General features: G+C 38.7%; 1 protein-coding gene across 1 annotated transcript; it reads left to right on the forward strand.

Moving 5' to 3' along the window:
• Positions 1 to 11,872: 11,872 nt before the first annotated feature.
• LOC133756747 (putative olfactory receptor 2B3) lies at positions 11,873 to 12,814 on the forward strand. Its single transcript, XM_062187342.1, has one exon. It carries the CDS (start codon positions 11,873 to 11,875, stop codon positions 12,812 to 12,814), a length of 942 nt encoding a protein of 313 aa, XP_062043326.1.
• The last annotated feature ends 340 nt before the right edge of the window (positions 12,815 to 13,154 follow it).

Below are 13,154 nucleotides of genomic sequence, written 5' to 3' on the forward strand. Positions count from 1 at the left end.
ACACCCATAGTTTCAAATTCCATAGGACTGTAAGATTATAGTAAGGTTCCAGGTGATGATAATGATGCAAGATCAGGGATAACAACACTTTGATAACCACTAACTTAAAGAATTATGTGAAAGCAAGAAAACTCTTGGTAGCATTAAAAGATATTCTCATTTTGTGTAGCCACAGATAAAGCTATTGAAAATCAGAACATAACATTTCATAAAACCCCTCCCATACATCTATGCAGGTTCAAGTTCCAGACTTATTTATTCCAAGTCTTCCCATCTCTTTCCTTCTAACCACCTAAAATTTTTTCTAAGCCATTTATCACTGCTAAAGAGTTAAATGTATTCTAACATCAGACAGCTTTTCCCACATAAAGTGGACAACCAGGTACCACCTGAGTCTGTCACTGGGACAGCTTTCTCTCGGTGCTATGTTTTGAAGTCATCTATGACTAAAGCTATCTTTCAGTATTCATCTTTTTTGTTTATACTCATATACCAAGTGAATCCATTGATAAGCCAAGCTGGTTGGACATATTCTCTAATGCATGAATTTATGTGATCTGAGAAGAGACATTGATGCAAAGATTGTGCTTAAATAAAAGATCTGAACTACTTGTTCAGTCAGTTCACTTTTTCCTTCTGGTCATCTTGTTTTTGTTTTTAAAGATTTATTTTTTTTAATTGAAAGGCAGCTACAGAGAGAGACAGACAGAGAGACAGAGAGAGATTGATCTTCCATCCACTGGTGTACTATCCAGATGGCCCCAACAACCAGGGCTATGCCAAGTTAAAACCAAGAGTGGGAAACTCCATAGATAGCAGAGACTCAAGCACTTGGTCCATCTTCTGTTACCTTCCTTGCGGCATTAGCAGGGAGCTGAATCAAAAGCAGAGCAGCTGGAATTTGAACCAGTGCTCCAATATGAGATGCTAATATTGCAGTTGGCAGCTTGAACTGCTGCATAACTGTGGCCCACCTTTGGTCATTCTTATTTTCAATCCTGGATGGATCAGTACTTGTTTCAATTATTGTTGCTGTCTGTATACACTTCAACTGACTTGGTGAATCCTACAGTACCAACATTATGAAGGCTTCATGGGTATTTTGTGTTTTATTTATTTGAAAGGCAGAGTTATAGAGAGAGAGGGAGAGATCTTCCATCTGCTGGTTTACTCACCAAATAGCTGCAACAGCTGAGGCTGGGCCAGGCTAAAGCATCATTTGGGTCTCCCATATGGGTGCAGGGGCACAAACACTTGGACATCTTCTGCTTCGTTTCCTAGGCTGTTAGCAGATAGATGGATCAGAAGTGGAACAGCCAGGACATGAATCTGTGCCCATATGGGATTCTGGCCCCACATGTGGCAGCTCTACCCACTGTACCACAATACCAGCTCATTGTGATTCCTAACTTTTTTTCCTTTTTGATATGTGATGCATGATGTAACACTCTGTTCTTTTTTTTTTTTTTTTTTTGACAGGCAGAGTGGACAGTAAGAGAGAGAGAAAGGTCTTCCTTTTTCCGTTGGTTCACCCCCCCCAATGGCCGCTCTGGTGGTGTGCTGTGGCCAGCGCACCGCGCTGATCTGAAGCCAGGAGCCAGGTGCTTCTCCTGGTCTCCCACACTGCACTCCCAGGCCACAGCAGAGAGCTGGACTGGAAGAGGAGCAACCGGGCAGAATCCGGTGCCCCGACCAGGACTAGAACCCAGAGTGCCAGTGCCGCAGGCAGAGGATTAGCCTAGTGAGCCGCGGCGCCAGCCTAACACTCTGTTCTGACTTTTGATAGGATGTCTCATATTGCCCATAACAATCAACATCTAAAGCAGAGAATGATAATCATCATTATGAAAGAAGTGAAGGCAGAAAAAGTAAAAATCTCCTAGTAAAAATACAAAGGTAATAAAAAGCAAACAATAAGAATATTTATGGAAAAATGTTAAGACATAGCCATTACTTAATAATCTAAATAAATGCCCTGATACCATTCAAGTACTAGAGGAAAACATTGAGGACATTCTGTGAGACATTGCCATAGGCAAAGACTTCTTAGAAAAGACCCCCAAAAGCACAGGCTGTAAAGACAAAAATAGACAAATGAGATTACATTAAGCTGAGAAGCTTCTGCACTACAAAGGAAACAACAAAGTGAAAAGACAACCAAAAGAATGAGAGAAAATATTTGCAAACAATGTAACTGATAAAGGATTAATATCCAGGATCTATAAAGAACTCAAGAAACTCAACAACAAAGTAAACAATCCAGTTAAGAAATGGGCAAAGGGCTTGAACAGGCATTTTTCAAAAGAGGAAATTCAAATTCCAACAGACAAATGAAAAAAATGCTCAGGGCCACTAGCCATCAAGGAAATTCAAATCAAAACCACAATGAGATTTCACCTTACCACAGTTAGAAAGCCTCTCATCCAAAAATCAAAAACCAATAAATTCTGGCAAGGATGTGGGGGGAAAGATAGCCTAAAACACTGTTGATGGGAATATAAACCAGTCCAGTCACTGTGGAAGACAGTATGGAAATATCTCAGAAATCTGAATATATATCTACCATATGATCCAACCATCCCACTCCTGGGAATTTTCCAAAAGGATATGAAATTAGCACGTGAAGGAATTATCTGTACGTCCATGTTTATTACAGCTTAATTCACAATAGCTAAGATATGGAATCAACCAAGATATTCAAAAACTGATGACTGGATAAAAAAATGATGGTATATACACATTATGAAATATTACTCAGCCATAAAAATGAATGAAGTTCTATCTTTTCCAACAAATTAGATGCAACTAGAAATCATTATGCTTAATGAAATAAGCCAGTCTCAAAAAGACAAATATCATGTTTTCTCTGATATGTGGCAGTTATTATAGAATACCAAAAATGAACTGGTCATTTGGGATATGGTTTTTGGTTTTAACCCTTATTTATACTTCTGTGAAACTATAGTCATCCTAGTTTTTATTGGTTGAATATTATGATTACTGGTAGATTAAGTCTGTGAATATAGACTGATTTAAAATTATGGCTTTGTTAAAACTGATGGGTGGGAAGGGAGTAAGACTAGAGGAAACGGTTAAGTGAGGGAAGTGTGGTTGTCTTTTCAGAACTGTATATACAGACTGCATAAGATCTGTTCTGTTTTTATTAATAAACATTTTTAAAACTATTTTGAAGTCAATGCACAGGTTCTCATTGTATGCATTTTTCAGTGACTTCTTTAGTTGGATTATGTTGGATTATGCTTCTATGCTTCTTTTCTATAATCACCATATAAAATTATTTTCCTGTTATAATCCAAGACCAACAATTTATATTGCTTTGGAAACTGATTAGTAATATGTATTGTGTATATTAACACTTTTTAAGCCACTAATTCCATTTCTGATGAACAATCTAGAGAAGGTCAAATGTGCATTCAAAAAGCTGATGGGTATTTAAAAAGTGATCAACATTACTAATTATCAATGGCTACTATCAAAACAGCAAAATAGTGCAAATACTGTTAAGGATGTGAAGAAAAGAGATTCTTGTAAATTTTTGGTTAAAATGTAAGTTAGTACAGCCACTATAGAAAACCGTGTGGAGGTTCCTCAAAAATTTAAAATAGAACTACCATATAATCCAGCAATCTCACTTTTGGATATACAAAGGAAGTAAAGAACAACATATCTGGGGCCGGTGTTGTGGCTTAATAGTCTAAGCCTCTGCCTGCAGTGCCAGCATCCCATATGGGCATCAGTCCATGTGCTGGCTGCTCTTCTTCCAATCCAGCTCTCTGCTATGGCCTGGGAAAGCAATGTAGGATGGCCCAAGTGCTTGAGCCCCTGCACCCACATGGGAGACCTGGAAGAAGCTTTTGGCTCCTGGCTCCTGGCTCATGGCTTCAGATTGGCCCAGCTCTGGCCATTTGGAGAGTGAACCAGTGGATGACAGACTGTTCTCTCTGTATCTCCCTTGCTCTCTGTTAACTCTACCCTTCAAATAAATCAATCTTTTTTTAAAAAATCAACATATCCAAGAATGTCTGCATTCCTATGTTTGTTGCAGCAGTATACACAATAGCCGATATGGGTTAAGCCTAAGTGTCCATCATCAGATTAAGTAATAAAAATAATGTGTTGTATACGCACAATGGAATATTCTTTAGTTTTTAAAAATGAAAGAGGGGCTGGCGCTATGGTGTAGCAGGTTAAGCAGCTGGCTGCAGCACCTGCATCCCATAAAGGTGCCCATTTCAATCCCAGCTGCTCCACTTCCGATCCAGCTCCCTCCTAATGCTTCTGGGAAGGCAGTGGGAAATGGTTCAAGTACTTGGGACCCTGTACCCTCATGGGATACCCGGAAGAAACTCTTAACTCCTGGCTTTGGTCTGGCCTAGCTCTGGCCTTTGCAGCCATTTAGGGAGTGAACCAGAGGATGGAAGATGTCGTTTTCTCCCCCTCTTTCCCTCTCTTTCCATAACTCTGCCTTTCAAATAAAATAAATATTTTTTTTTAAATGAAAGAAATCCTGACATTTGCAATGACATGATTGGAGCTGGAGGATACTACATTAAGTAAAATGAGTCACACACAGAAGGATAAATATTGCATTATCTTACTTATATGTGAAATTATTGATTTTATAGAATGAGATAACAGAATGGTGGCCATCAGTGGTTGAGGCAGCTGAGGATGAGTGGGCTGGGGGTCCAGGAGATGTTAGTCAAAGGATACAAAATTGCACTTAGAGAGGAAGAATAAGTTTAAGAGATCAGTTGTAAGGCATAGTGACTATAGTTAATGATGATATACCCCTATTTTTAAAAGATGCTTAGAATGAATGTTAAATATTTTCACAGGCCGGCGCCGCGGCTCAATAGGCTAATCCTCTGCCTTGCGGTGCCGGTACACCAGGTTCTAGTCCCGGTCGGGGCACCGATCCTGTCCCGGTTGCCCCTCTTCCAGGCCAGCTCTCTGCTGTGGCCAGGGAGTGCAGTGGAGGATGGCCCAAGTGCTTGGGCCCTGCACCCCATGGGAGACCAGGAGAAGCATCTGGCTCCTGCCATCCGATCAGCGCGGTGCGCCGGCCGCAGCACGCCTACCGCGGAGGCCATTGGAGGGTGAACCAACGGCAAAAAGGAAGACCTTTCTCTCTGTCTCTCTCTCTACTTTCCACTCTGCCTGTCAAAAAGAAAAAAAAAATGTTTTCACAAAAAAAAAATAACTATGTGGGATAAATGACACGTTATTTAGCAAGGTTTAACCATACCACAATGTACATGTCCAAACATCATGTTGTACACAATAAATAAACAAAATTTTCTGTCAATTTTTAAGTATATAAAAATAGATTTGAAAATTGAAATTTAAGAAGGCCAAATATGGAAAGCATTTTACTGTGAGTTACACTTAGTTTAAGTGAAAAATCAGAAGATGTAAATATTCAGTAACAGAAGAAAGATTGAGAGAGTATATAAAACTATTAAATTACAAAAGACTTTTATAGAGTTACAAAGGCCACATTTAGAAAATGTCATAATTTAGTAAATTATAATATTCTACATATAATTTTATAATTTGTAAGAATACATGATATTGGGGCTGGCACTGTGGCTTAGTAGGTTGAGCCTCTGCCTAAAATGCCAGCATCCCAAATGGGCACTGGTTCGAATCCCAGCTGCTCCACCTCCCTGCAAGTGGCCTGAAAAGAAGTGCTTGAGCCTCTGCACTCACGTGGGAGGCCCGGAGGAAGCTCCTGGCTCCTGGCCTCAGGTCAGCCCAGTTCCAGCCGATGCAGCCGTTTGCAGAGTGAACTAGACCTCTCTCTCACTGCCTGTGCCTCTCCATAGCTCTGCCTTTCAAATAAATACTTAAACCTTAAAAAAATACATGATTCACAGAAATATATTACAAAAATAGCATGTGATTCTGAGGCAATGAAAATTAAACTACAGTTTTCTTCATTCTACTAAAACCTAAATTATAAATATTATATATTTATACTTTGTCAATATTATAAATATTGTTATAAATTGCATTAAAAGCTTTTTTCAAAACTATTACTCTTGCAATCCCTTATCAGTTCTTGTTCTGCCCAAGGGATTAATGCTAACCCTGAACTTCAATGTGTAAATGTATATATTACTTGACCTTGTAGGACATACATTTTTACCAGAAGATATCTGGAACTCTAGTCCAAAAATATTCATTAGAAAAACCAATGAAGAATAGAAGATTCTATTCATAAAACTTGCTATTTGACCCCAAGACTGCTTAAAGGAAATTTAGAGCTACATGTTCATTAACATTTATGTCCTTCTAATTAAACAACTCTAAATGTATTTGTCATAGTTTATGTTTTATGGCTCTAATCGTCACCATGGTTTTAGAATCTATGAACCATCTATGTGCCATTATGATGCTTCAAGTGCAGTTGGGAAGAGTTCATTTTCTGCATCTCTGGACACAATGACCAATTAAACTTCAGGGGCTCTGAAATCCCTGAGGTAAAATAGAGGATACAGCACTGTACTAATAGCAGAACCTTAATAAATACTGGTAGGTGTATTGATAGTTACAACTTCCTCTTTGTAACAACTAATGTTGATTCTATAAATTCCGCTTCTCATTGTAGAAATCGATTTGGAATCCAATGAGGGGAATCAATGTCCAAGTGACTGAAGATAGTATCTGCAATTTGCTTTCATCACATAAACTTTTCTTTTGCATGCTCTCAATACCATACAAGTTACATGATCATTCCTTTCTTCCTGAGTGGGGAAAGAGTAAACAAGAATATCACAAGGACTGACAGTTCAAAAAGTCATTGTATTTATCATCCTGTATTTGCACCAGAACTTCTCTAAACATGGCATGAAGAAAGGTGTGCATACTTCATGTAGGAAAAAGGTGAGTGGTATCTACTGAAGGAACATGTTACCATGAGTCGGAAGAATCAGTATCCTCTCACCCACGTGTTTGCTATTAGGCTGCAACAAATTAAAGTGTCTGATCTGCTTCTTGGGAACCAAACTTTCTTAATCTTTCATGCTTTTGTATGATATACTTTGCATTTATGCTAATACATAAAAAGAGTCAGTAGGACATTAAAGTATAAAAAAATCCTGTAGGATGTGTAAATAGGAAAAGCACTAAATAATGATGAAATCAGTATTATCTTGTCAATGGGTAAGTTCATTTTTCTGATAATGTAAGAGAAATTTGTAATTGGCATTGGTGCCATATAAAAGGTGGAGAAGAGAAGATGTGAAAAAAATAAGTAGAAGAAAACAGCTGCTTGGGTGGGCATTTGCTGCAGTAAGAAGTTGCTTGGGACACCTATATTGGTGTTTCTCAGCTCAAGTCCTAGCTTCACTTCCAATTTCCACGTCTTGCTAAAGGTTGTCCGTGGAAGCAGCAGGTGATGGCTCAAGCACTTGCGTTCCTGCCACTTAGATGGGAAATCCAAATCAAGTTCCAAGCTCCCAATTTTGGCCAGGCAATACCCCAGCTGTTGTGGACATTTACTGAATGAACCAACAGATGCAGTATCTCGTCTGCCTCTGCTTCTGTCTCTCTTCCTATCAAATAAAAAAGAATAAGAAAAGAAAAAGCACAGCTGCAGAGTAGGGTACTTTTATCTCGTATGCCCTCTAGGTAACCCCATCTCTTCTACAAACTGTAGACTTGACTTCCCATTTACTGTAAAACTGTGTTCTCAGAATTGTTGGGAGGGGCTGGTGCTGTGGCATAGTGGGTGCTGCTGCCTGTAGTGCCTGTAGGAGCCGGTTCGGGTCCTGGCTGCTCCACCTCTGGTCCAGCTCTCTGCTATGGCCTGGGAAAACAGTGGAAGATGGCCCATGTCCTTGGGCCCCTGCACGCATGTGGGAGACCTAGAAGGACTTCTGGCTCCTGGATTTGACTGTCCCAGCTCTGCCAATGTGGCCATTTGGAGAGTGAATCAGAGGATAGAAGACCACTCTCTCTCTTTCTCTCTTTGCCTCTCCTTCTCTCTCTTTGTAACTCTGACTTTCAAATAAATAAATAAATATTTAAAAAAATTGTTAGAAAAAAAGGAAAAAGTTAAATATGGGATAATTCATTTAATATTATAAGAATTAAAATATTATGAAATAATATATTATTTTTAAATATTTATTTATTTATTTGAAAGAGTTACAGAGAGAGAAGGAGAGAGATAGAAAGAGAGATCTTCCATCCACTGGTTCACTCCCCAGATGACCGCAATGGCCAAGACTGGGCCAGGCTGAAGCCAGGATCCAGGAGCTTCATATAGGTCTCCCAAGTAGGTGCAGGAGCCAAAGCACTTGGCCATCCTCTGTTGCTTTTACCAGGCTAATGAGCAGAAAGTTGGATCAGAAGTGGGGCAGCCAAGACTCAAACTAGTGACCATATGGGATACTGGCCACACAGGTGCTGGCTTTACCCACTACCCCACAATGGCAGCCCAGAAATAGTATATTACTATAATGTGCTAAATTATGGGACCACTCATAGTAACTTATTTGAGGATTTTCTCATGTAAGGCAAGCTGAGATAATGAGGCAGTATTACTATTGTTGGTTACTATTAATGATTAATATTAATGAAATTTCTAATGAAAATGAGCTTGTATTCATTAAATGCTTGCCATGTTTCAACATTGTCCTACATTCAGATAAGTATGTATTATCTCACTTGAGTTTCACAATAATTCTGTTTATCAATTCAGAGACCTTTTTCTTACATGTGCCATGAGGATGTTCATTCACTTCTCCAGAATCACATTGCTCAGAGATAACACTGGAAGATTCTAGCTGCAGAAAGAGTATTATTAACTTTTAAAGGTGATATTTTTAATGTAACCAAATGGAGAGACAATATTGCCTTGTTGTTTGGATGTTTCTTTAATAATGAGAAAATCACATATTTTCTCTTTTTACTATTAGTTTATATATTTTCTTCAAATTACTTATTTTTATAATTGTTCTTTTTTTCTGTGGACTTTGGAATGTTTTTCTTTATATATTATTATGTATATAATTATTTATATTTGAACATAACAGTCATTTTTCAATAAACACTTAATTTTTTCCATCTTACCATTTATATTTTATTATATTGACAAATATAATTATATATGTAGTTTGCAACATGTTTTAATATATGAACACATTGCAAAATGCTGAATCAACATATTTAACACATTTTAAATTTATGTGGATATTCAAAAATATCTAATCTAATATCCTCTTATGTTCTTCAACTGGAGGTTTATCACTGTTATTTACCAAGAAATGATCTAGATGTAGGTCAAATCCAAAATTAAAACCATACACAATGAGAGGAGTTACAAATTTTAGAGTCGTCTCTGTTCATTCTCATGTAGACTTTTCATTGTCAAGGTATAATTCACATATCAGTGTTTCTTACTCCAGAAAAGATATCTCATTTGTAACAAGATGTTCTAATCATTCTTATTTTGTTATCTCCCTCCTTAAGTCTATTTTACTGTACTCTATTTTTGTGCTTATGACTATTGTAATTTATCTCAACGACATTGCATTTAACCATGCAAAATAGGTCAAAAAATTGAGTGCACTTAGATCATATGATTAAATAACTGACAACTTACATGACTGAAGGAAATAAACTTCAACATGTGATTTTTTGTGTTCTTCATGTCTTAGGTTTTATGCAGTCATTCTTGTGCTATCTGTATAGTGAGGGAGGAAATGAGGGTACATCAAAAAATTCTTGGAAAGTGAAATCAAAAGGTAAGTTTATTTTGGTACAAAGATAATTTAAAATCAATACATAGGTTTTTCATAATATGTACTTTCTTTTTTGACAGGCAGAGTTAGATAGTGAGAGAGAGAGATAGAGAGAGAAAGGTCTTCCTTCCGTTAATTCACCCCTTAAATGGCCGCTATGGATGGCATGCTGCGCTAATCTGAAGCCAGGAGCCAGGTGCTTCCTCCTGGCCTCCCATGCGGGTGCAGGGCCTAAGGACCTGGGCCATCCTCCACTGCCTTCCCGGGCCACAGCAGAGAGCTGGACTAGAAGAGCAGCAACCGGGACAGAATCCAGCACCCCAACTGGGACTAGAACCCAGAGTGCCGGCACCACAGGCAGAGGATTAGCCAAATGAGCCATGACACCAGCCCATAATATGTACTTTTTATAAAACTTTTTAAAGACCCCTCACATGCATTGATTTCAATTTTTGTCATAAAAAACTTAAATATTACTTCAATTTTCCATAAAATATTTGAAGAACTCTCATGTATAATAAGAAAGAAGGATCTGTAACTCTGGGGTTTGAGTCTTGGCCTCACCATTAATAAGCATGAAAAGTATTTATTCTCACTGCATCACAGTAACAATACAATATAAAGCATACCTATTTATAAGGGTTTTGGTGAAAATTAGAAAAAAATATATTTTTGGCACAGAGAAAAGTCTTTCTCATGCAAATCTAGTAGAAATTAAGTCACCAATATGCCTATCTTCATCCAGGTTTCTTCAGATGAGGTCACAGCATTGTGGTCATTACTGTACATCACAGGTAAGTCATAAATGCATTAACCTGAAATGAAGCGTTTTATACCCACAATGGCTCTTTGTATGAGTGGACATGAACAAACCCTTTAAAAGAAAGATGCAATTCAAAATATGACAAAGATGCTACCAAAACAGTCAGATTTATTTAGATTTATTATAGATTTAGAAACTCTTATAACCTCTTTACTCTTCAGCATTCTTAGCCTAACTTAAATGTAATTTGACTAAGATATTATCTGTGATAAAATGTTTATTAATGGCTGGTGCCGTGGCTCAACAGGCTAATCCTCCGCCTTGCGGCGCTGGCAAACTGGGTTCTAGTCCCGGTTGGGGCGCCGGATTCTGTCCCAGTTGCCCCTCTTCCAGGCCAGCTCTCTGCTGTGGCCAGGGAGTGCATAGGAGGATGGCCCAAGTGCTTGGGCCCTGCACCCCATGGGAGACCAGGAGAAGCACCTGGCTCCTGCCATCGGATCAGCGCGGTGTGCTGGCCACAGCACGCCAGCCGCGGCGGCCATTGGAGGGTGGACCAACGGCAAAAGCAAGACCCTTCTCTCTGTCTCTCTCTCTCTCACTGTCCACTCTGCCTGTCTAAAAAATTTTTAAAAAATGTTTATTAATGTAGACTGGGTTTATTTTTTAAAAAAATATTTATTTATTTGAAAGACAGAGTTACAGAGAGAGAGGGAGAGATAGAGAGCTCTTGCATCCACTGGTTCACTACCCAGATGATTCATCCTCCTGGTGATCAAAACAACTACAGCTAAGCCAGCCTGAAGCCAGTAGCCAGGAGTCTCTTCCATCTGCCCCACATGGGTGGCAGGGTCCCAAGCCCTTGGGCCATCTTCCACTGCTTTTCCCAGGCCATTATAAGGGAGATGGATCAGAAGTAGAGCAGCTGGGACTCAAACAGGCACCCCTTTAGCTACTAAACCACATTGTCTGACACTCGGTGAGGTTTAGAAGAGAAAGATAAGTCAAAACATGTTGAGCACTTAAAATTTTCAGTGCTTCATATGCATAAATTTATATAGTTAATGTCATTTTTAATGTAATGATTTACTTTAAAAATAGCTTAAACATAGCTATTGGAAACAGGAACTATTTTATAACTGTTAGATGACCATATTGCATTTAACAAGTGTTCCATTTAATTGACTCTAAGTCCTATTAGGTAGTGAGGAATTCATTATAATTATTCTAAATTCAATTCAGTTCCAATAGGAGTATTTAATAAATATATTGGCTGCTTTCCTATCATATATTTTTTTCCTATCATATATTTTTAGGAGTGAAAAATCAGTGACTCATCATGAATTGGGCAAATGAGAGCACCCCAAAAGAATTTATACTACTTGGCTTCTCAGACAGACCCTGGCTACAAATGCCCCTTTTTGTGATCTTGCTAATATCATACACATTCACCATTTTTGGTAATGTCTCCATCATGATGGTGTGCATTCTGGATCCCAAACTTCATACTCCCATGTATTTCTTTCTCACTAATCTCTCCATCTTAGATCTCTGCTACACCACAACCACCGTCCCTCAGATGTTGGTGAACATTTGTCTCAACAAAAAGACCATCAGCTATGGTGGCTGTGTAGCCCAGCTCATCATCTTCTTGGCCTTGGGTGCTACTGAATGTCTCCTCCTGGCTGTCATGTCCTTTGACAGATTTGTGGCAATTTGCAGACCCCTCCACTATGTAGTCATCATGAATCGTTGGTTCTGCCTAAGAATGGCAGCCTTCTCATGGCTCACTGGTTTCAGCAACTCAGTGTTGCAGTCTACCTTGACCATTCACATGCCACGCTGTGGCCATCGGGAAGTGGACCACTTTTTCTGTGAGGTTCCTGCCCTTCTCAAGTTGTCGTGTGCTGACACAAAACCCATTGAGGCTGAGCTCTTTTTCTTTAGTGTATTAATTCTGCTAATCCCAGTGACATTCATCCTCATCTCCTATGGCTTCATAGCTCAAGCAGTATTGAAAATCAAATCAGCAGAAGGACGGCGAAAAGCTTTTGGGACATGCGGATCACACATGACTGTGGTGTCTCTCTTTTATGGAACAGCCATCTATATGTATCTACAACCACCATCATCCACCTCCAAAGACTGGGGAAAGACGATTTCCCTCTTCTATGGAATCATCACACCCATGTTGAACCCCCTCATCTACAGCCTTAGAAATAAAGATATGAAGGAGGCCTTCAAGAGGGTGATGTCAAGAATCCTTTTTTTAAAGAAATAAGAAGTACTAATGTGATGAGGATTTTCTAAGTCTCTCTTTATCCTTTAAGATGACAATATTTGAAGTGATTTTCCAAGCTCTTGTGATTTCATTGAATTCTTTCAACAGTTAGGAAATTCTTACTCTCTACAGTAAGTAATGCTAATACCAAAGGGTATGTTTTATTTTTTTAAAGTTAAACTGATAGCCAGAAGCCCATCAATGCACTCTGTTCCTTGAGGTAACTCATTGTAATTTCAGGGATTTGGCTGTTTCACCTTCCCATTTGTATACTATTTGTTCTAAATCATCTTGTTTATGTTGTGATGTAGGTATTTTGATATATTTATGATTAAACAAC

Source organism: Lepus europaeus, chromosome 3 (genome assembly GCF_033115175.1).
Source record: "Lepus europaeus isolate LE1 chromosome 3, mLepTim1.pri, whole genome shotgun sequence".
NCBI classification, from domain to species: domain Eukaryota; kingdom Metazoa; phylum Chordata; class Mammalia; order Lagomorpha; family Leporidae; genus Lepus; species Lepus europaeus.

Coding starts and splice junctions, on each gene's coding strand:
- LOC133756747 (XM_062187342.1), top strand. CDS start 11,873: ATGAATTGGGCAAATGAGAGCACCCCAAAAGAATTTATACTACTTGGC.